Raw genomic sequence first — 25,224 nt, 5'->3', positions numbered from 1 at the left:
AAGTTAAAACCAAACTTGGTGAGGATGATCTAAGAGGCTGTGGGATTTGAGCTTTGTAATGTGTAAATATTTTTTTTGTTTTTATCATTCCTCACTTGCCTTTTTTTTTTAAAGAGCCTTCTTCAAGTTTTAGTGTAGATGAATGAGTCCTGTTTTTAACCTTCAACATCATTTGCTTTCCCCTAAATTAGCTGTTTACGCATAGACAAATTTAGAACTTCTTTTTAGTGGCTTGGGATTTTTTGAAGCCCTGAGATCTTCCCTGTCTTGTTTTAGCTTTCCTTCCCCCTAAAGTGATACTTGTTGAGGCAGTAGAGGCTGACAGACTGTGTCGTTACACTGGAAGGAGATAAGACCAGGGCTCATGTGTGTTGATGTTGACTGTGGGCAAGAAACACTTTTCCTCTAGGGATAGTGCGGCTGCAAAAGGAATGATGGAATTCAGTGCTATGTAGAATATTATGGTATCAGGTGTGGGTATGGATAGAAAAGCCAGGGGTACTCTACTTCTAATGAAATGAGCTAGCTGAGACATCCCTTCCAAAAAAGCTCTGAATTCCACACTGGGCAAGTTCATTTAACTTAGAGTTGTCTGTTGCTGTTGTCTGGTGTCTGGTTCTTAGAAGTACTTAAAAGGTGAAGTGAATCTAAGCTGAATGGAGAGGGTGATTTTTACCTTGCAGAATCTGTGTAAACTTAAATTTCAGTTTTCTTTTTCATTTCCTTTTTGGTAGCAAACAATGCTTGAGGCCATGCTACCACTCATTTCTGGGAAGCATCAAATAGTTGGTTTTGTCCTCATTGAGACAGCATCAGCTTCAAGTTGTTTCTGTAGACGCTAAACATAAATATTTAGGTAAAACAAGCTTATAAATTATGTGATTTACTCCATCATCTGTGGAATTAGAAATCTTTTTCCTAGGACAGATTGAAACATTTATTGAACACTTACTTTGTAAAAGGCATTATAGGGGCCCCTGGGTGGCTCAGTCGGTTAAGCGGCCGACTTCGGCTCAGGTCATGATCTCACGGTCCGTGAGTTTGAGCCCTGCGTCGGGCTCTGGGCTGACAGCTCAGAGCCTGGAGCCTGTTTCGCATTCTGTGTCTCCCTCTCTCTGACCCTCCCCTATTCATGCTCTGTCTCTCTCTGTCTCAAAAATAAATAAACGTTAAAAAAAAATTTAAAAAAAAAAGGCATTATAATAAGCAGTAAGTGCAGAGTAAGGGGATACATTATAAATGATAGACACAGTGATAGCCCACTGTAAACTTGCATTCTAGTTGAGAAGTTAAAATATGAGATTCAGTTAAATTAGTTACATTATTTCGAAGTAGAATGTTTTTGAGAGCCAAAGTGTTCTTTAAAGTAAAAGTTGAACAAGGGTCTATTTGCGGTACCTTGCAAGAAAGAGTGTGATTAAATTAAAGATAGGTTCAGAATAGGCTGATTTTATTTTATTTTATTTTATTTAAAAAAAAAATTTAACGTTTATTTATTTTTGAGACAGAGAGAGACAGAGCATGAACGGGGGAGGGTCAGAGAGAGGGAGACACAGAGTCTGAAGCAGGCTCCAGGCTCTGAGCTGCCAGCACAGAGCCTGACGCAGGGCTCAAACTCACAAACTGCGAGATCATGACCTGAGCCGAAGTCGGCCGCTTAACCTACTGAGCCACCCAGGCTCTCCCAGAATAGGCTGATTTTAAACCAGGTATTAAGAAGACAGAGATGGTAGGAAGAGATGACTGAATCAGGAAGGAAGAAGATTAAGATCAAACTTTGAAAGTTGTCTTGTGTTTTTGGAACATTTCTTGAGATGGAAAACTTGTCTGATAATAATTTTCATTGCCATATCAACATATAATCAAGAAGTTACTTTTAAAACATGATTGAAGCTCTGGTAAATGGTTCATTTATTTCAAGTATTTGACATACAACATTGCTGCATAAGTTTTTTTTTTTTTTTTTTTACTATTTCTGACATGTTTTAATAGTGTATTATACACACACACACACACGTTTATGTATGACTCCAGTAGTTCCTTGATGTTCAGATAATTCACTTTTTATAATTAATTTTTCATCTATCATTCTTAGTAGTGCAGGTGCTCTTCATGTTTTATTTAAAGTATTATATTTCAGGGGCACCTGGCTGGCTCAGTTGATTAAGTGTCTGACTTTGGCTCAGGTCATGATGTCATGGTTCGTGAGTTTGAGCCCCACGTCAGGCTCTGTGCTGACAGCTCAGAGCCTGGAGCCTGCTTTGGATTCTGTGTCTCCCTCTCTCTGTCCCTCCCCCCCATCTCTCTCTCTCTCAAAAACAAACATTAAAGAAAAAAAAATTAAAAAAAAAAGTATTATACTTCAGTTTACCATTGCAAGGCTCTTCTGTTTAGAAAGGTATTTTTCTTTGCTTCTTTTTAAAAACTAAAATTTCGAAAACAATATGTTAAGATCTCTCTTCTGGTCTTTTAAACTTAAAATTTTTAAATGAAATTTTAAGTTTATCTCAGATTGTTTTTGTAAAGTTGTTATATTTATCTCATATGACTCTTACAGTTTCTTTATTTTTCAAGGGGTCTTTGGAACCTGTATTTAAAAAACCCTGAAAAAGGAGTCTTCTCTTACTTAATACACATAACATAGCTCTTAATAGTGTAGTCATACTTCATTTAGACATACCACATTGGAACACTAATTAGTCATGATGGAAAAGATTCTTCTATAGTTTTTCATCTTTTTCATTTATACTGCCTCTTGCAAGAATCCATTATCATCCATCCATCCATCCATCCATCTACCCATCCACCCATCTACCCATTTATTCTTTCATTTGTTCATCAAATATGTATTACTACCTGCCGTATTCAAGACAATGAGCTGTCCAGTGTTCGGATGGGTGAGATGTTACAAAAATGAGTAGATTCTGAGATATTTGACTCTGGAAACAAAAATGGAGAATGTTGATTTCTATAAGTTAAGGATTAAGTAATGTGCCTTGGAAATTTGCAAATAACAAAGAAAATTTTCAACGTGTAGGGAAGTGGTTAAGTGCTTCAGAAAGGCTTTTTTCACTTCAGCTGATCTACTCAGTCCTTGTTTATTTTGGATGAAGGAAAATGTTTTAACATTTAGTAAAAAATACAATAGAAGTTATCTGTTCTCAGTTCAAAAATGCCTAGAATATCCCTAGATTTTTCAAGATGTTTCACATCATCAGTACTTTTACTTTTTGTAGTTAAAATATAAATGCTATTAAATACTTAACTAAAATAGCGAAAAGTATGAGAAGTTATCTGTCCTCAAGGTCCCTGTTCTTTCCTCTTACTGAAGAAACCTGAGTTGTAATACTGCCATGTTTTTTGATAAGTGCTTATTGTGACTTTTGCTCATTTTTCTTTTGTTTGATGTTATAATGCATTATTTTTCAGGGGCAAGATTAGTAAAGGCTTGGAGGATTTAAAACGTGTTAGTCCAGTAGGAGAAACATACATCCACGAGGGACTAAAGCTAGTAAGTTCTTTTACATTTATAAGCATAGGGGAGAATGTTTTCTTATTCTGTAATACAATAAACTGTAACTCTCTAGTAAAACTCAAAGGCCCCATTGCATGTTTATCTTTAAAAGTTTTTAAACATGCTTTTGTTATTCTAAGGATGAGATTGACTTACCATGGTGATAAGAAAACTTTGGATGGCATTTTGCTTTTTAAGGAATTTTTCATCTTCTGTGTGATTACATTCAGACTAGTCAATCAAAGCTTAAAATTTATCTCCTTTAAACCCAATAGTAACTACTCTATACTGTGAATATATGCACATTTCAAATAAAATAGTTAACCCAAAATACCCTGTTTTAAAAGTCAGTCTGTAATATTTTGATTTTGTCAGACTCCTAAATTCAGCTTGATGGAGCATGCTGGTTAAAAGTTAAAATTCTTAGTTGGATAATTATTCTTCATTTTCAGGCAAATGAACAAATTCAGAAAGCAGGAGGCTTAAAAACCTCCAGTATCATAATTGCTCTGACAGATGGTAAGTTGGACGGTCTGGTGCCATCATATGCAGAGAGAGAGGTGAGTATTGAGCTGAACCTGTTCTTTATACCCCAGTGTATTTTGCTGTGTGTCTCTGTATGGATAGCCTGATATTTGGATAATTCACCTCTGTCTCTCTCCCTCTGTCTTTCTCTGTCTTTCTCTCTTTCCATAGGCAAAGATATCCAGGTCATTTGGCGCTAGAGTTTATTGTGTTGGTGTCCTGGACTTTGAACAAGCTCAAGTGAGTACAGCAGATCTGCAAACTTTAATCTAAATTACATAATTGTCCTAAGGATAGCTTATCAAATTTTTTTCACTGATGACTTACTGTGATGCTAACCATTTGCTAAAGGTTTTCTATAAGGTGGCCATATGTCTTGAAAGCTGCATCAGTCATGTCTAGTTTTGATAGGTTTCATTACTGAAAACAAAACTCTAAATTTCGTGACTATTCATTTGATTTGAAGGAACTAATATTGTAGGATATACATTTGGATTAAAATAATATGAATGCTCCTTCTTGAACTCAACTGACAAGATTATTATGACAGTCTTACAGAGGTGTTTTAGTTTGATTGAAAACTTGACTCTTAGTGCAGGGATTTGGGAAAACAAAATTTTTTAATTAAGTTTTGAGGGTTTATATATTAATTTTTTTTTTCTGCTCACCAAGATGACTTTGCATTTAAACTTTTGGTTGAATGTGACATAGGACTCCTGTGTCTCATGCCATTTACAGCTAGCAGAGCTCTGCACTGCTTTGAGATTCAAACTTGGGGCCAATGTAAAGGGGCTGTGGCTGATTCATTTCATTGTGATACATTTAGAATGGCACTGGTGCCGTCTCCTTCAATTCCTGACAGGCTACCCTGGTGAATTAATCTGTAGTGTAATTTTTCAGATGAACATAACTGAAACATAATGAAGTGTATAAAATCTTGTATGTCTCAACTACCCGTTAATTAAATGTTCCTCCTTTTACTAAAGCTGGAAAGAATCGCCGATTCCAAGGAACAAGTTTTCCCTGTCAAAGGCGGATTTCAAGCTCTTAAAGGAATAATTAATTCTGTGAGTATTTTTCTGGGAGTAAGAAAGGCTCATAATTTTAGATACATTTTACAAATGTTGGCAGTAATCTTGATGTCCAGTTCAGGTAGTCATTGTGTTAAAAAGGAAGTTTGTTTGGTACTGTGAACACAGCATAATTCGGAAGATCTGAGATTTTGTTTGTGAGATTTGGTGTTGATTCTTAGACGTTGAACTCAGTGAGCCTGGGTTTGTGATTCCAAGTTTAAGATCTTAGACAGCCTGAGACCCTTATATCCTTTGAACGTGGACTTCCTCACTGTCTTGATATCTGGTGAGTTTTATAGGATTTATGGAGGAAGTATAAAATAAAAATTTGGATTGGAATTTGTGTGATTTCTCCCTCCTCCAAATACGGTGTTTCGTGGCTGTCAGGCACCTTGCCCCAGCGGCCGAGTATTTGACTGCTATTGTTGTTCTTTCCGTTTTAATGATTAATAGTTTCACTGGAGCTCATAATATTTCTGTTTGGAATTCAGTTGCTCTGTCTCTGGTGATCGTTAGAATCGAGGCTACCCTAAAGAGGATGATGGGAAGTGGGATGATGAAATGTGAAGCAAAACTCCTAGGCTTTCACTGCTGAGGTTTATGTTTCATTTTACTGCCTTTTGCTAGAAGCACTAGGAACAGTTGCTATTAAGTATTTATGATATTTTGGTAAACACCATCCTAAAATGGAAGCGAGTAATATATAGTCTCTAAGCTGGAGCCTTTCCTTTAATCTTTAGGTATTTAATGAAGGGCGGTGGGGTGGGGGGAAACAACTCAGTGTCTTTGGATGTTTCGTTCTGGCTTTTAAAATTTCTCTTTAAAGATCATTCATGTGTTTCACAACCAGAGTGAGATGGATTGATTTTGTTTTTAAGTAGCATGCGAGTTTTTTTCCCCCCTCACTCATGGAACTTTCCAAAGAAAAAAATACGATTTGGTTCTATCACATATCGGTACTTCTAGTGGGCAGGCCGAATGTAAATACAGAACGGAACAGAGATTTTGTTATTTTAGGAGTTTAATTATGCTTAGTATTTAGAAAAAATTACAATGCAAAAAACAGTAAATATTTCTATACTTGGATTCAAGGTAAATACTCTGCAACTGTGATTTGTTTTAAAATACAGAAACATGCATGGTCAATGCAAAAGGGAGGATAATTTGATCCTATAAATAAACAAACCAGCAGATTGTGTTTTAAATAGAATTTCATTGTGCTTGGGAATTTGCCGTTATTTTTGTAATTACACTGGGAAGGAGAGAAGACCTCTCTGGATTATTTTATTTGGAATTTTTTTCTCTGTATAAAAAAGGTTCACTTCAAAAGACTAATTGGTTTTTTAAAACTCTTTGCTTATGGGCTATGACTGCATATTTCTCCTGTAGGAAATTAGTAGTTGACAACCAGAGAAGATACAGTTGTTGTTTTATTTGTTAAACTTCATTTATTTTATTTGTATTGGAGAAACTTTAGAATGGAATTTCTAACTGCAGTCTTTCTGGCCTGGAGTTCTTGATCGACTTTAGCTTGAGTAAGTTATGTGGAAAGAGTTAGCATGAAATTAGACAGACTTGTGTTATTTTAGCTACAGATTGCAAACAAAGCCTCTTGAGTTTCATCTGGTGGAGGCCGATGGGTATAGCGTTCATTTTAATACAGTTCCACTTCAGCTATTTTGTCACTAAAGGAGGAGTAAATTCTCCTCAGGGAAGCCAACCTCTGGGGAAAGACTGGCAGTAACATGGCAGAGTTGACAGGGGGACAAATGGAGTCATCACAACCAAAGTTAATCTCACTAATGGTTGAGATTTTTATCAACATGATGATAGCTTGGGATTTTTGCTTACTTTGCAGAAATTTAAGGCAATTCAAACACTTTATCTCTCTTCAAGGCAGAGATTGCCTCAACTCTGATAATATACAAAAGCTGTAATTCTGCCTTAAATTTGAATTGCACTTTATACTGACCAAGTACCATGTTATCTTCAAAAAATTATATCTGGTATTTAAAACAAATATACTGTATCTATTTCAGGGTAAGGGCAGAGAGAAGAGACGATCTCTTTATTCTTTATGATTTACCAAACTAGTAGATAAAATTGTGCTGTGAAATGTATTTATGCAAAGCTAAGCAAGTGTAAAAAATTAGAAAATTTAACTCTTTCAGATGTCTGGTACTTTGATTTTTTTTTTTTTAATATTCATTTTTGAGAGGGAGAGAGAGAAAGAGACAGAGTATGAGTGGGGGTGGGGCAGAGAGAGAGGGAGACACAGAATCTGAAGCAGGCTCCGGGCTCTGAGCTGTCAGCACAGAGCCCGACAGGGGGCTTGAACTCCCAGACCACGAGATCATGATCTGAGCCGAAGTCGGATGCTTAACCGACTGAGCCACCCACGTGCCCCCACATGTCTGGTACTTTGAAGGTAAAATATTAGTTAAATTGAGAGATAATTTCTTTTTCCTGCGAGAAGTTCTTCAAATACATCTGGCTTTATTGTCAATGAATTAATTTCTTGGAAGTTAATCTTTAATTGAGAAAAAATGTAATGTGTTCTTCTTGCTTTCTTGATCCTCTCTCGCCTGCCCACCAAAATTCAGTGACCTAGATGGTCTGGTCCCTTATCGTATATCACGTTTTGTTAAGACATCGTTTGTCTAAAATCCACTTCTTAATCAGCAAGGATAGGTGTTTCATTTTGGAGCCTTCCTTCCTGTAGTTAAAAAAAAAAAAAAAGAAGCACTGTAGCAGTACTGTCTTCTGTAACTTCAAAAGCGAGGGACTGAAAAAGGCCTTTGTTCTGAACATTTTGCATGTTGACAATATAATACCTTCTCTAAGATTTACTTGATTCAGAAAATCATTTTAACGTTTTATTTTAATTTGGAATGGAATGAATCATTTCAAAATTTTTAGACTTTTAGGCAAACGTGATATGTGACATTTTTTGTAATATGGGTTTAATCTCCAATCTTAATTAGGGATATTAAGGTTTAAAATTCATTATTGTCTCAAGTAGATGCTGGTAAAACTTTCCTCTTTTTCACCTCTTTCCCCCCCCATTATCTAATTTATTCTTTCATTCATTCATTTATTGAGCTCGAACATGCTTACAGCACTGTTAAGCTCAGAAGAAGGGACATAAACTTAAATAAGACAGACTCTCTGTTTCTGAAGGAGTTTGAAGAATGACGACTTGAGGTTTGGAATATGGTTTTCCCCTTGCAGGAATTGCAAAATGCGCAGATAAGGAGGCGGGAAACTTCAGTGAGTCACTCTAGGTGATAAAAAGGAATCCTATCATGCAATTTGTGTTAAGATGCCAATATGGCTAGAGTAAAGTTAACAGAAGGATGGGATAAGTTTGGATATGTTAAGTCATGGAAGACTTTGGGTGGTGGAATTTGAACTGTGCTCTGACAGTTGGAGTAAATTAGAAACAAGGAACATAGAACTTCAGAAAGAACCTGGGCTGAGTGGCTGAAGCACGGGAGGCAGTGTGTGGCCTGGCTTGGATTATGGAGGGATATGAAGGATATCAGGCTGGATCCAGATTCTGGAAACTCTTAAGTGTTTGAATGGGGAATTGGCACTTATTTCATAAGTAATTGGGGAATGATGGAGGAGCAGTTTGGGGATGGGATTGATATGATAGCTGAGAACGTTTAGGAAGAATATTCTTGCAGTAATGGATAGGATAATTTGGAATATGGAAAGGTGTGCTGAGATTGGGAATAGGAAGACCTGAGTATGAGTTCTGACTCTGCCACTGTCTAGCTATGTGGCCTGGTGTACTTCCTAAGTGTAATCTCTCTGATTTTTAAAATTCTCATCAAGTCAAATGGGGATAATTCTATTTCATCGGGTTGTTTTGTGAATAAAATGAGACAATGATTAAGAATGATCTAACTCAGAAGGGTTGGGTTTTAAACCATTTCGTAGGCAACTAGGAATGGCAGGAAGTTGGGACCGTATAGGATAGGTTATTGATCTTTCTGCAGGACAGTCCACTGAGAGAGATGGCTAGAATTCTAAATAATCAGTGTCTTAGAAGAGCAAGACACTGATATGTGAGAGGATCAAATCTAGCAAGTGGGTCGTAAGCGCAAGGATTTCTAGATGGTGTAGCTAACCAAAGTCAGATATTTGGCTGTGTCCTAGTTCTGAATCTTCAGGCCATGGAGCTAGGACCCAGCCAACAACTGGGAAAGGAGATTCAGTATTCCCATGACAAAAAAATTGTTTTTGGTAGAATGTCATGTAGAATTTCAGGACCCTGCATTCAGAAAAGAGTCACAGTTCTTGTCAGGGAACTTGTAGTGCTATTTAGTGATTCAAAGTAGAAACCTAGTTGTTAAGGGGGAAAACCATCTTCAGTGGACCATAGTTCCTTAGGGCTTATTTTAGGTACTGAGATTCTAGGTCTTTCCCAATAAAACTAGGTCAAGGACCACAAGGAAAACATGTAATAAACTCTCTGCCCTGGTCAGAATCATGTCAGGAACAGGGTGGGGCAGAACCTCCAGGGATAAAATTGTTTTCTCTTGCTGAGCCAGTCTCTAATGGGTCTGGAAAACATTAACTGCTGTTATTATTTGATGGCAGTGAAACTGGAAATAAAAAGGTACATTTGGGAAACCTTAAAAGTTAATAGAACCTGAGAGATGACTGGATATAGGGTGAAAAAGACAGAGGGGAATCGAGTATAACTTGGGCATTTTGCCCCCCATCTGGAAGCAGTGAGAGTGAAAGCTGTTTTTACAGAGGGGCACAGAGTGCTAGAGAACACACTGGAATTGGACAGAGGGACAGAAGAGAAGTGGGACTGGGTCTGGGAAGTCCCTGTGGGGAATGTCCCTTTGGGAAGTGGAGGTCCAGCAAAATGTTCAAGTCAGAAAACTTCAGAATTGAGTCATTGTTCCTCCTCTTGTGTTTTCTCCCCTCCCGTTGCCTACAAACACAGGACATAATTCTTCTGTTTTCCTCTTTAGATTATCTTTAATATGTTAGAATGTTAAACAATTATTTTTGGTTTCTTGGAAAGGTGATTACCAGGCTTTGATTTGAAAATGAATTTTGAACTAGTATTCAAACTAGTGTAGGTCAGACTGACGTGTGGGTACCACATGGGTACTGGTTCAGTGTTTCATAATGCAGTGCTTTGGATGGTAGCATCCAAAATAAAATAACACCTCAGATTGGTGAATGATATGGAAAGAATAAAAATAAAAATTCTCTGTGGAAAACCCCCCTCTCTCCTTTTCTTTTCCCCTAAAAGCAAGGCCATGGGATGTTATAGTCTTTGCACTTATTTCAACAATTTTTTTTATAGAGTACCTCAGATGTATTAAGCAGAAGAGATAAATCAGTTGTGAAACTGGTTTTATAAATAACTCTGATCCAAAAGAATTAAGAACACTATATCCTAGGTGATGGCAGCTAATGCCAGAGTTCCTAAGTACCTAACGGGGAAGTATGGGAACATAAATAGGAAGGAAATGATCACTCATACGTGTAGGACATTTAAATAAAACTGTAATAGGTTGTTTATAAAGGGGGGGAAAAGTGCAATCTACATTTCAAAAAATAGCTTCATTCATAGTACTGGAAATGTAAGCTTCATCTGACCTTTGCAGCCAAATTGTTTTTTCTCAGTAATGTCTATTGTTGTTGTTTTGAAAACTTTCTAAGAAAGGTGTCTACGTTATGTTTTAATGAGATGAGAAGACACTGCAAAATTGTTTTCTTTACAGGCAAATCATTTTCATAGAAGAGGTACCTAATGAACATTCTGATAAGACCTCAGTTTAAGTGATTTTAGCAGGTTCTGCTACGAATGTTGACTGCTTAGTTGTGAAAATCTCTATAAAATCATGGTTTGATGAAAAAAATCTAACGTCTGAGCTAACTGTAAAGATATATCCACAGGAAAACCCCCAAACTGGTAGGATTACTCAAAATTGGAAACCAGTTTCTAGGGCTCTTTTTAACAAAAGATTGACTATAATATGAGGCTCACAATAAATCAGCTTCTTCTGGGCTTCTATTTATCCAAGAATCTTTAGTACTGAATATAGATGAAGTGTCTCATTATAACATCTTTCACATTAATGGTAGGAAGGTTGGGACTGTATTTCCTCCTAATCCTTTTTTTGTCTAGTGCCTAATATAGCACTGGGTAAATAGTTATTGGTTAATTTATATTTATCAATGAATGGAAAATAAAATCAGTGCTTTTTGAACATATTTTCATAGTTTTATAATATAGTTATGGTGTATTTAAAGATTAAAAAAATCAAATTTTTTCTTTGCCAGAGAATATTTTGAATTAACATGATTCCATATAACTTTTATTTCATCTTCTTATTTATAGTCCACTGTATTATGACTTTGTTTACAAAAACCACATTCATACTAGCTTAAGAGGAAAAAGAAAGTTATTGGCTGATATAACTGGGTGGTGCAGAGGGAGGAAATTACCTCAAGTACAGTTGGATCCAGAGAATCGGTCTATGTTCTTAGGATCTCTCTTTGTAAAATTTACCCATGATTTTATTAGCCTCATACTTTTCTTGTTCAAATGAGTGTCCGATAAAGGTAATTGCAAAAGGTTTCAGGCTTGTATGGGCCTCAATTACCAAGCATATTGGAAAGAGAGAGCTATTGTTCTGGGGCATCAGTATACTCTGTCCCAGATAAGGACTCTGAGTGACTCAGTTGAGTCAAGTGCTCATCCCTGTCAACATATTTGGGCCAGCCTGAGCATCATGCCTACCCTGTGATAAGAGATTGACAGCAAGGCAGAGAAGGAGGAGGCATCATAATCCATAGCATCACTCAGACCACATGGACTGGAGAACACTTTCTCATTAGAAAGGAAACACTGTTCATAGACATGTTAAGGGTAAAAAAGTGTTCTGGGTAGGGAAAAAAAATCAATAGCTATTATAGTCCACTATATTCGAATACCTTTAAATATTTTTGACATCTATTCTCCTATTCTATTCTATTCTATTCAAGACAGAGAGAGTGCAGGTCGGGGAGAGGGACAGAGAGGAAGAGAGAGAGAATATTAAGCAGGCTCTGTGCTCAGCATGAAGTCCGACACAGGGTTTGATCTCATGACCCTGAGATGATGGATGACCTGAGCCAGGATCACAAGTAGAATGCTTAACTGACTGAATCACCCAGGCACCTCTGACGTATATTCTAATTAGACACTTCATTCCTTCCAGATGTTAATTAACTAAAAAATACAAATAGAAAATTTGTTTTAAGTTATTCATTTTATGTACTGAAATTTTATAATCTTATCTTGATGTCCATAGTCCAATGCTCTGTTTGCATTTGCATGATAATTTTACTTGATAACAGTATTATTTTCTTTATGTGGTTGGGACTATAGTTTAAGAAAATCAAACCTACTTTGAATAAATACAGCTTTGTGATATTTTGTGAGAAAACTAAACTAGCCATAGCATTACATAGCCAAACTCAAGGGCCAGAAGGTTGTTTTTTAACATCAATCTGTTGGGCTACAAAAGATGACCTTTGGAGGCTTACCTGTTCTTGAAAGCAAATTCAATCAAGTAGAAGGACATTGAAAAGGAGGCTGCAGTGATTAAGATTTATGAATTAAATGTACCACCGGTATCAATTATAATAGATAAATGCATGATTTCTCAGTTATATCTTATTTTTACCCAAATATAATAATTCTCAATTTATTTGGAAACATTTGTTTTTAAACTAACTATGTTTAACACACGTTTATGGTGTTGGGTTACAAGGATAGGTATGGTACCCTTGACTTTTCTGAGTTGACTGCTTTGAGGCATGTTTGTTTGAATGTAAAACTAATAGAAGAGTTGATAAGGCTTTTTTTTTTTTTTACTATTCTTGTTACATAGGGAAATATTTTATTTGCCACTATGGATTTTAAAAAATCAAATAGGACAAATATAGACTTAGAATGACAGTTGGATTTCATGTTTTAGTTAAGAAAACAAGAGAGTGGGCAAATAGGACTGATATGAAATAATATATGTATCAGAGTGAAAAACTTGCTGGAACTCAATTTCTTTAGATTCTGAAACAAATAGTTCATTTGTTATAACTTTATCCATAACTTCGGTGTGCTTTTTATGGAGATTCTTCATCCTTTAAGAAAGCACTAAATGATTATTCTGAGTTTGTGTTGACTAAAAAAAACAAAAAGATGATAAGCTCTTGTTTCAAATCACAACCATTTTTGGCAGATTTCTATGTGGTAGCAAGAAAGGAAGACTTGCTAATATGAATCGTTTTTGAAAATTGTAGTTGTGAGATGCGGAGGACCTAAATGCCATTTGGGGTTTTTGTTTCACAATTTGTGATATGGGCATTATTTTCACCAACAGTATAATCAGAATGATTCATCTGTTATGTTTGGAGCTGAGAAGAGTAAAAGGCAATGATTATAACTCACATTCTTCCTTAGATTTCTTAGAGTAAAAGTTTGTTTAAAAATTTGTCACTTGTGCTTATACAACTCGCTTACTTGGAAGGAAGAGAGAATCCATTTTTAGTAATGGGCCAGTGCAGAATGAGCTGTATTGAGCAACTGGTATTTTGAAGCTTCAAGCACTTTTTAGAAATGAACTCAACCAAAACATGTGATTACAAATTACTTTTTTTAAAGATTTTATTATTTTTTTAAAGTTTACTTATTTATTTTGAGAGAGAAAGAGTGAAGCGTGTGAGCAGGGGAGGGGCAGAGAGGGAGAGAGAGAATCCCAAGCTGACTCTGCCCTGTCAGCCCTGAGCCTGAGGCAGGACTGGAACCCACAAACTGTGAAAGTGTGACCTGAGCCAAAATCAAGATTTGGACTCTTAACCGACTGAGCCACCCAGGCGCCCCAAGATTTTATTATTATTTTTTTAAAGTTCATTTATTTATTTTGAGAGAGAGCAAGAACAAGCAGGGCAGGAGCAGAGAGAGAAGGAGACAGAAGATCTGAAGCAGGCTTTGCACTGACAGCAGAGAGCCCTATGTGGGGCCCAAACTCATGAACCATGAGATCATGACTTGAGCCGAAGTCAGATGATTAACTGACTGAGCCACCTAGGCACCCAGCCACCCGGATTTTATTATTTTTAAGTAATCTGTACACCCAATGTGGGGCTCAAACCTGCAACCCTGAGATCAAGAGTCACATGCTCTCCTGACTGAGCCAGCCAGGTGCCCTATGATTGCAAATTATAATTGTTTTTCATTGATGTATCACCTCATAAAGAAAAATATATTTGATAGGGATGTTTGGCAGCCAGAGAGAAAATAAAGATCATCTGAACACTGAAAGCTAAAAAGCAAACAAGAAAAGACTGTGAAAACATCCTTACAATTGTTTTAGCTGCTTATTTTATGCAAATATATGGTTAATTGCTAAGGCTTCATTTTGTTGGGACCTTTGGAATAATGCTGTTCAGTGATTTTTCCTTATGAGATAGAAGCTTGGAATCCTTCATATTAGGATGAACTCCTATAGTGTTTAAAACTACTTCCTGAGTAAGGAAAAAAAAATGCTTGCTTTTTTAGACTTATTCTTATCCTTAGAGATATTTTCTGACATGTTGTATGTCATGGAAATTCGCTGTTTCTGTCTGTTAAAGGTATACCTTGGATGCCTGTAAATTATCTATAATGTTCTACTGTAGATGATGTTATATACCCAAAGTCAGTGTTAAAATTTATTGCTAGGATGAATATTTTTAATTTTTAATGACGTTTAAAAAATGTTATAGATGTTTGGGTAGCAGTTGAATTTAAGTGTAATGCGATATTCTATTTTGGGGGAAAAATCTCTAATATTTAGAATAGACCTTTAAAAATGAGATCACAAAGGAAACCATTCAGTGGGATTTATTTATTTATTTCTCTTTTCACATATCCTATCTAGAATTAACCTTCTTTTCTTAAGAAAATAACGTATATTAGGGGCACCGGGTGGCTCTGTTGGTTGAGGCTGTCTCTTGGTTTTGGCTCAGGTCATAATCGCACAGTTCGTGAGTTCAAGTCCTGTTCAGGCTCTGGGCTGGCAGCCGGGAGCCTTCTTGGGATTCTTTCTCCCTGTCTCTCTCCCTTTCCTTCTGCTCTTCCCCTGCTTGTACTCTCTCTCAAAATAAATAAATAAACATTAAAAAAAGAAGATATGTATATTAAATTCATGTTTCTTTTCGTGTTGTTTTATTGTTTCTTATTTTTTTTCCATTTGGTTTGCTGCTTTATGGGTGCGATTGATTACCAAAATTTGTACTATGCAAATAAGCTTTCTCTTCATGTGTGTGACTGAAGATGTGATTTGATTAATTCAAGTAGCACCTAATTAAGCTCTGTATTTTTTTGTGGGCTTAACTGTTCAGTATTACACACTTCATTTATTTGTCTTATAGTCAAAATGCTCATGATTTTTATTAGAAAGTTTTACAGGTACTCTTCAATTAATTCAATAAACATTAATTGAGCAGCTGCTATTTTTAATATATTGTGCTATCTGCTTTTTATATTAGATTGGTTTTGAATATATGGCATTATCATTCATTAGAGAAATGTTTACCTAGTTTCTTCTGGAATGGGCTCTATTCTATTTTCCAATATTATAACCTTTCTATTGCCATTTAGAAATTGGAGAAAGTACAGATGTTAAAATCTATTTTGGTTTATCTTAGTTGTGGGAAATTTTTCTTTTTTTTAACTGAATGCTTGATTCTCAAATCATAAAACCTAGATATTTCAACATAAACTTGAGAGACATGGTATGTCCTAAGTCATATTTTGACTTCATTTTCCCATCTTAACTAATTTCTGCTAAATTTTATCTTGGGTATATCTCAACCAGGGTTCTCCCCTAATTAATCCCATTTTATCTTAAAGGCCAGAAGAAAAAGGCCACAACTATATACATTGTATGCATTTTTTTTTCAGGCCATAATATGGCTTTCACTACTTCTTCCGTGCCCCATATCTATAATTATAGCCTGTGTTCATTATGTAAATATGTTGAGGAATTTATAAGATCTCATTACGTGGTTTAATATGCTTCTTTAAATATCTAAGAAAGAAGAGATAAAATATGATGCTGTCTGGTTATTTCTGTTGTAGATGGTTCCTCAATAATGCTGTCATTTTACCTGATTATTATTCCATACATACAAAGAACTGATTGTAACTTTAAAGACAAACAAGATGAGAAATCGCTTTGTAACCAATGAGATTCTTGAAAGAGTTGTGTCTGACTTAGTAGTTGTCCTTACCTGTGCTCCCACAAATATTGCTGGTTCTGGCTTCAGGATACATCTCTGCCACTTGTTACTTTATATGGAAATTTGGCCTACCGTGAAATCCTGCAACCGGACCACATGACATTAGATGTAGACTCAATCCAAATTAATTTGGAACATGCCTGGAGTAGTCAGGGTGAAACACCATTCTGGTACTTCATTCAAGTAGCTGTGCAGAGAAGCGACAGCACAAAGGGATCTACTTTGATCTTCTGTCAAACATCTATAGTCTCAGAGAGGCCAGCAGGCACAAGGTCAGAGCTGACTCCAAAGGCTGCATCTGGTCTTACTGCTAACCAACACCCAACCCAGAGGGAGGCATAAATAACCTTATCTATTCTCTCCCCCTCCCTTGCCCAATAGAGAAATTCCATGAAATTAGTATTTACAGTGTACACGGAACTAATGAGAAATTTTGATTATCAGAATTGTGCAAATAGTGAATTAAAATTATATACAACCAGTTAGCAACAAAAAAATAATGACAGTTTGTAAGAGTGAATGCTATTGTTCCACTTGCAGTTTTACCCCAAAAACTTGGAAGAGGGGAAATATTTAGGTTTTGACTTTATTATCATAATGCATGGCAGACTTTTTATCATACATTTAAAAGAAAGCATTCAAGACAAATACATTTAAAATTCTTTTTAATGTTTATTTTTGAGAGAGAGAGTGGGGGAAGAGGCAGAAAGAGGGAGACACAGAATCCAAAGCAGGCTCCAGGCTCTGAGCTGTCAGCACACAGCCTAACTCAGGGCTCACATCCACGAACTGTGAGATCATGACCTGAGCCGAAGTCGGACGCTTAACCGACTGAGCCACCCAGGAGTCCCAAAACAAACACATTTTAAATAGGACAGAAAGTTTTGATAACGAGAAAGGACAGTGACTGTGATTATAGAGATTAAATATATAAAACCATCTTTAGGCATTTAATTCACAGTTTGGGACAACATGTTGGAATGTAGAATTTTTACACAAAGAACCAGAATTTAGAATTGTATGTATTTTAACTTCTTTTCTATTATAGATTTGCACTGGCTTATAAACGCAAGTCTTGCAGATGGCCTTGTGTATACCAATGGCTACTTTGCTTAGATCTCTCTCTTCTGGAAGTTCATACCTTCATCTCCTACCCAGCCTGGCCCTGTGCGTGCAACTGTAGGCTACAAAGTTTTCACAAATATAGGAGGGAAAGAAACCAAGAAAAAGAATAACAGAGGAACAGTCTCTGTCATGCAGACATATAAACAGACCTCATTTTCCGATGTAGGCATCCCATTTTAGAGAACATTTTCCCTCATGCTGCTTGCATTTCTTGCTTTACTAAATGGTTGTGCTACCTGAATTTCCATATGTAGGGATTTTTATGGGTAAAAAATTTCTCTTCAAGATATAACCCCATCTAGGTTGTTTGAAAGGCCATCATTTCATATATTTATTTATGTATTAGTATGAATAAGTTCATGAAATGAGAACAGCCTCATTGAAATAGAATATTTTGGGCAGCAGAAAACCTGGACAGTGATGGCGTTTAGAAAAGGGATATCTGTGTGTCTAGTAACCTAGGTGACACCATGAGTGAGGGAGGCACAAGGACTAACTTACTCTGTATCAAAAATTCTCCTAAAGCCAGTTCCACATCCAGAAAAAATGGAGAAAAATGAAAGAAAACAAAACAAAAAAACCCCAAATGTCCTTCTGGCTCCAAATGTCCTTTCTGTTCCCAGGACTCAGGCAAGTTCTAGAAACATATGAAAACGAAATACCCTTCAATGCCATTGACATCATTACTTTTATGAAAAAAAATATGTAATTTTGGAGTAACATACAAATTTGGAGTAACAAATTAAGTTTTCTAAACACAGTTTGATTTTAGTTTTCCAAGTGCTTCTGGTGCCCTCAAACCAGAGTTAGGACCTTTTGTGGTTCTAGGATAGCCTCTCTTGTCTTTTAAGTTCTGGATTATGCTAAGTAAGAAGTACAAGTGTTCTATCTGAACAAAACACATTTGAGATAGAAAGCGATAATAAAATAAGACAATAGAAAGCAAAAATAAATAAAAAGAGAGAGGGCCCTAAGCATTTGCATATCCTATATATTACTAATTGATAGGCTGACCTAAAGTTTTAATTTATTCAAAGTCAGTGGAATTCAAAATTTTAAATCTATAAAAACCCCATCAAATGTAGATGAGGGGTGGCTGGATGGCTCAGTTGGTCGAGTGTCTTACTCTTGATTTTGACTCAGGTCATAATCCCAAGGTCTTGGGATTGAGCCCCGTGTTGGGCTCCATGCTGAACATGGATCCTGCTTAAAATTCTCTCTCTGGCTCCCCCTGCTCCTCTCCTCCACTTGTGCTCTCTGTCTCTAAAATAAAAAAAAAAATAAAAATAAATAAATTTAAAAAATGGGGGTGAAAGCTTCATGGAATAGTTTTGAAGATAAAATATAACATAAATTTTACTTGTTTTTCTTATTAAGATAGCTTTGTTGAAGTATAATTGACAGATAACAGACTGCATATATTTAAAGTGTACCATTTGATAAATGTTAACAGATTTTTATGTATAAAGTGTCCATGGAAATACCACCACAATCAAGATCATGAACTTATCCACCAAAGTTTCCTCCCTCTTTGCCCTTCCCTTTGTTCCCTGGCAACCACTGATCTGCTTTCTGTCACTATGGAATGTCCTTTGTATGCATCCAGAGTCTTGGAAGTATCGGTATCTATTGACGCTGACCAGTAATTAGATTTTTAATAATCTTTGGGCCTATATGCATACATAGTATACACTTGATAAATGTTTGTATTATTCCTGCCTTGTGTGTAAGGATTATCACTCCATTGATGTGATATTTCACTGCATATGAGCCAGACATTGAAACTTATGTGTGTTCATTATTACTGGAATATATATATTTTCTAAACCCTTTCTACTCAGTGTAGCCCACAGACCAGCAGTCTGTGGCATCATTTGGGAGGTTGTTAGAAATGCAGAATCTTGGGACTCTTCTCAAGACCTACTGAACCAGAACCTGTATTTTAACAATATCCTAGGTGATTTGTATACTCATTAAGATTTGAGAAACACTGTTCTAAGACATCACCGGATGTAAACTATCCGGATGTGCCATTATTTACTTGACATGGGGAGAACTTTGTAATTATATTAACTGAAAAAGCAAACAACTCCATATAGTAGGATTCAAATTTTATTTTTCAAAGATGCAGCTTATAAAATGCATAGAAGTGCACAAAAACACAGGAAGGAAAGAGATAAAGACGGAGTGAGTGATATTGACAAATAGAATTGTGATTTTTATTTGAAATGAGATAGATTTAGATCATTTTGATAGTGTAAAAAGAATCTGGGCAAAACAGACAGATAAATTGCACAAGTTTTGTAGATATTAGATTTTGTAATGATTAGACTGTCTCTCACAAGCCTGGAGGATAGCAGAGTGCACTGATTACAATAGGCTTTAGAGTCAATCAAACCTGAGGAGATCTTGCTATGCTATTTAAAAACTACTCTTTCTTAAAAAAAAAAAAAATTAACAGTAAAGAAAATATCTCTCTAAGCCTCAGTTTTCTCATCAATCAAGTGGGGATAAAAATAGTATGTATTTGGGGTGCACCATGGGTGGCTCTTGATACCGGCTCAGGTCATGATCTAATGGTTTGAAAGATTGAGCCCTGCGTTGGGCTCTGTGCTGACAAGCACAGGGAGACTGCTTAGGATTTCCTTTCTTCCTCTCTCTCTGCCCCTTCCCCTCTCTCTTGCTTGCACACATGCTCTCCCTCTCTCTCTCCAAATAAATAAATAAACAAGAAAATAGTATGTATTCATAAGACTTGAGAGGATTAACTGAAGAGATTTAGATAAAGTGCTTAGCACACTTCCTGGAACATAATTAGTCCCCAATAAATGATAATTATTATTACCATTGTTTGGGATTCTTTTGAATTTTTTTTAAAATATGAAATTTATTTTCAAATTGGTTTCCATACAACACCCAGTGCTCCTTCCAACAGGTGCCCTCCTCAGTGCCCATCACCCACATTCCCCTCCTTCCCTCCCCCCATCAACCCTCAGTTTGTTCTGTTTTTAAGAATCTCTTATGTTTTGGCTCCCTCCCTCTCTAACCTCTTTTTTTTTTTTCCTTCCCCTCCCCATGGTCTTCTGGTAAGTTTCTCAGCATCCACATAGAGTGAAAACACATGGTATCTGTCTTTCTCTGTATGACTTATTTCACTTAGCATAACACTCTCCAGTTCCATCCACATTGCTACAAAAGGCGATATTTCATTCTTTCTCATTGCCAAGTAGTATTCCATTGTTGATATAAACCACAGTTTCTTTATCCATTCATCAGTTGGTGGGCATTTAGGCTCTTTCCATAATTTGGCTATTGTTGAGAGTGCTGCTATAAACATTGGGGTACAAGTGTCCCTATGCATCAGTACTCCTGTATCCCTTGGGTAAATTCCTAGCAGTGTTATTGCTGGGTCATAGGGTAGGTCTATTTTTAATTTTTTGAGGAACCTCCAGACTGTTTTCCAGAGTGGCTGCACCAGTTTGCATTCCCACCAGCAACGCAAGAGGGTTCCCATTTCTCCACATCCTCGCCAGCATCTATAGTCTCCTGATTTGTTCATTTTAGCCACTCTGACTGGCATGAGGTGGTATCTCAGTGTGGTTTTGATTTGTATTTCCCTGATGAGTGACGTTGAACATCTTTTCATGTGCCTGTTGGCCATCCGGATGTCTTCTTTAGAGAAGTGTCTATTCATGTCTTCTGCCCATTTCTTCACTGGATTATTTGTTTTTCAGGTATGGCATTTGGTGAGTTGTTTATAGATTTTGGATGCTAGCCCTTTGTCTGATATGTCATTTGCAAATATCTTTTCCCATTCCGTCGGTTGCCTTTTAGTTTTGTTGGTTGTTTCCTTTGCAGTGCAGAAGCTTTTTATCTTCATGAGATCCCAATAGTTCATTTTTGCTTTTAATTCCCTTGCCTTTGGAGATGTGTTAAGTAAGAAATTGCTGCGGCTGAGGTTAGAGAGGTTTTTTTCCTGCCTTCTCCTCTAGGGTTTTGATGGTTTCCTGTCTCACATTCAGGTCCTTTATCCATTTTGAGTTTATTTTTGTGAATGGTGTGAGAAAGTGGTCTAGTTTCATTCTTCTGCATGTTGCTGTCCAGTTCTCCCAGCACCATTTGTTAAAGAGACTGTCTTTTTTCCATTGGATATTCTTTCCTGCATTGTCAAAGATTAGTTGGCCATACTTTTGTGGGTCTAATTCTGGGGTTTCTATTCTATTCCATTGGTCTATGTGTCTGTTTTTGTGCCAATACCATGCTGTCTTGATGATTACACCTTTGTGGTAGAGGCTAAAGTCTGGGATTGTGATGCCTCCCGCTTTGGTCTTCTTCTTCAATATTACTTTGGCCATTCAGAGTCTTTTGCGGTTCCATACAAATTTTAGGATTGCTTGTTCTAGCTTCGAGAAGAATGCTGGTGCAATTTTGATTGGGATTGCATTGAGTGTGTAGATAGCTTTGGGTGGTATTGACATTTTAACAATATTTATTCTTCTAATCCATTTGCACGGAATGTATCTTCTTCAGTTTCCTTCATAATCTTTTGAGTTTTTGACTGCTGATATTTGTACTAAATTTAGGAAGTTTGACTTTTAGTAAATTTCAGTCTTGTTACACATATTAATATTTGAGGACTTAAGAGTAGGGAGTAGGTAATAATGTACCTATTATTTTCATTTGTAAATATTCCTTAACACTAATATTACTTTTTGAGTGAACAGATGCTTGTGAGTGAACAGATGCTTCAGTAGTATACTTTTCTTCATGGTGACCATCAAGTTCTTTGCCAATTTTATATATATATATATATATATATATATATATATATATAATATAAAATATATATATGTATATATACATATATAACATATTATATACATATAATATAAGTTATATTATATATATGTATATATATTTATATATATACACACACACACATATATATATAAATAGTTCAGAATCTCAAATGATGCAGTTTTGCATCTAGTGTGTGCAGTGCCCTGGTTTTATTAATAGCATTTGGCATGTCTTTAAATTTGGTCTATGATGCTATTAGCTGTCTCTGATGTCAACCAAGGCCGACCTTTAGTGGAAACTATTTTCTGTGTCTATTGAGATATAATGAAGACAGATGGCAACACATATTTGAAGAAACATCCTTACAAGATGCTCTGTTGTACAAATGATGGAAGTGCAGATATGAAAGATAATGCATCAATTATCATAGATGGGACACCTGATCCAGTGTTCAATCAATCAATAACAGTATTTAATTTAGTAAAAATTAGCTAGAGTGTTTAAAATATTTGCTGTCTCTGTCAGTTGTAGTTTAGTGATGACAATTTTAATATAATGGACCTATTTTGATATCTTGAACATTTGAACCTGTGCAATTACTTGGTGAAAATAAATTATAAACTGTTTTGTGTTTATGGAACTGTTTATACATACAAACATTGAATTATTTGAATTTCCAGTTGTTTTCCTTTTTTAAAAAAATGGTTATTTATTTATTTTGAGAGAGAGAGAGAGAGCGAGCGAGCATGTGTACAGGGGATGGGTAGACAGAGAGAGAGAGAGTGAGAGAGAGAGAGAGAGAGACGGAGAGAGAGACAGAATCCTAATCAGGTTCTGTGCTGTCCGTGCAAACCATACCACGGGGCTTGAACTCAGAAATCGTGAGATCATGACCTGAGCTGAAACCAAGAGTCAGACGCTTAACTAACTGAGCTACCCAGGTGCCCCGTTAATTTCTTAATATAGGAACATGGTAAACACTAGATGGAAAAATCCAATTTAGGACAAATTTTATTTTTTAAAAATGCATACACTCTCCTGTCTCAATTTCTCCCCAGTGCATTCTCCGTCCCTCTCTTTGATTGTTTTTCATTTGGAAATGTTTTGGCTGGTTTGGGTGAACTTCCTTTCAAATTATGGGTTTCTGGATTTCCAACATTCACAACTTACTGGCTTTTTCACATAACTTTATTCTGCTTTATCATAGTCATAATATGGTTGTTGCTATGCTTACTAGGAAGATATTTTTTATATTCTCATTAATTCATGTAACCTGTATTCCCTAAGCATTTATCGGTAGTACTACATGTACAAAACAATTTGCTAGTTCTAAAGGGTTGTATAGTATAATATCCTATTTTTATACCCCAAAAGAGTTTGTCTTTAATAGAGGAGGTGATTCGTATACTCAACTAATATAACATAAGGTCCAAAGAAATATATTTTAAAAAATCAAAACAAACTTTAGAGGGGGGGTAGGTAATGTCCTGTGGGGAATTGAACTAAATTACTTTAGATGATGAGTCCAATTTTATGACTCATTGTCTAAAATGCTTCCCTTATTTTTCTTTTTTTTTTCTTCTTTTTAAGTTTATTTATTTTTGAGAGAGAAAGAGACAGCATGAGTGGTGTAGGGGCAGAGAGAGAGAGAGGGAGAGAGAGAGAATCCCAAGATGACAGTGCAGAGGCTGATGTGGGGCTCGAACCCACGAAACTGTGAGATTATGACCTGAGCTGAAACCAAGAGTCAGATGCTCCACCAACTGAGCCATCCAGCTGTCCCCAAACTGCTTGCCTTTCAGTGAATGTGTTACTGGAGTCACTTTTCCGTTCAGTAATGTCATTTCTATAAAATTCATTTTATTAAAATAAGTATTAATATTAAACTAATGCAAATGTATTCTTGTATATTATATAAGAATATAAATGTATAAATGAATGTATAAACGAATGTAAATGTATAAATGTATATTATACAATGTATTGCACTATATAATCAATCTTTAGCTGTTCTTAGCTTCTGCTTAATGCAGTGTGACTTCTTTAATCTCAGACTTGAATAGAAAATAAATTTCTAAATAATTTTGAACCTTTTTCTTTAAAATCAAAATACCTTACAAGGGATAAACAGGGTCTGGCTTCAGAGATGTATACCATCAATAGTACTTAAAGGTATTTATTCTCCAGTTTTATGGAGAACGCCACAAGAATTAATCATTTGATTTTGCTATTGGAACTGTCTTTTTAAACTATATGATGGATTACATCAAATTAAAAGAGAAAGTCAAGATACACACATTTGTCTTAAATATTTTGAGATCTGATTTAATTATGGTCAATATTGGTAGAAGAGACAAAACTAAGACAATTTTAGAAATTCACACAGGTCATTCTGGGTTGCGTATTCTTTGACATGACCTTTGGAAAATCTAATTGTAATTTCTTTTTTCTAATGTTGACTTATTTTTGAGAGAGGCAGAGAGACAGAGCACAAGTGGGGGAGGAGCACAGAGAGAGGGAGACACAGAATCCAAAGCAGGCTCCAGGCCCTGAGCTGTCAGCATAGAGACAGAAGCAGGGCTCGAACCCACGAACTGTGAGATCATGACCTGAGCCGAAGTCCGATGCTTAACTGACTGAGCCACGCTGGCGCCCCCTCATTGTAAATTCTTGATTTATCTTATTCTAAGCAATTTTTTAAAAAATGGTTACAGTTTCCAGTGGATTCAGTCTTTAAGCCTCTCATAATTTTTCTTGATGTTTGAAACATTTTCAGTAATGCTGCCAGAGGTGTGCCTGAAATAACTAATAAAGAAATTGAGAACTGATCTCCTTAAGGGATCTATTTTAAAATAGATTCCCTCAGACTTGCTGGCAAGTAGA

The 25,224-nt window shown here is 36.1% G+C and overlaps 1 protein-coding gene across 2 annotated transcripts in view; it reads left to right on the top strand.

Annotated features, from left to right (window-relative positions):
* ANTXR2 (ANTXR cell adhesion molecule 2) overlaps positions 1-25,224 on the top strand; it is a 152,914-nt gene that overhangs the window by 17,565 nt on the left and 110,125 nt on the right. For both annotated transcript variants that reach the window (XM_078445993.2, XM_078445992.2), the window contains exons 4-7: positions 3,430-3,511; positions 3,967-4,074; positions 4,211-4,279; positions 5,026-5,106. In XM_078445993.2, the coding sequence (XP_078302119.1) occupies positions 3,430-3,511; positions 3,967-4,074; positions 4,211-4,279; positions 5,026-5,106 (340 nt within the window). The remainder of the gene's footprint in view (positions 1-3,429; positions 3,512-3,966; positions 4,075-4,210; positions 4,280-5,025; positions 5,107-25,224) is intronic.

This window comes from Panthera onca, chromosome B1 (genome assembly GCF_046562875.1).
Source record: "Panthera onca isolate mPanOnc1 chromosome B1, mPanOnc1 haplotype 2, whole genome shotgun sequence".
Lineage (NCBI taxonomy): Eukaryota > Metazoa > Chordata > Mammalia > Carnivora > Felidae > Panthera > Panthera onca.
The sequence above is the reverse complement of the archived record's forward strand: the minus strand, read 5'-3'. Positions and strand labels throughout refer to the sequence as shown.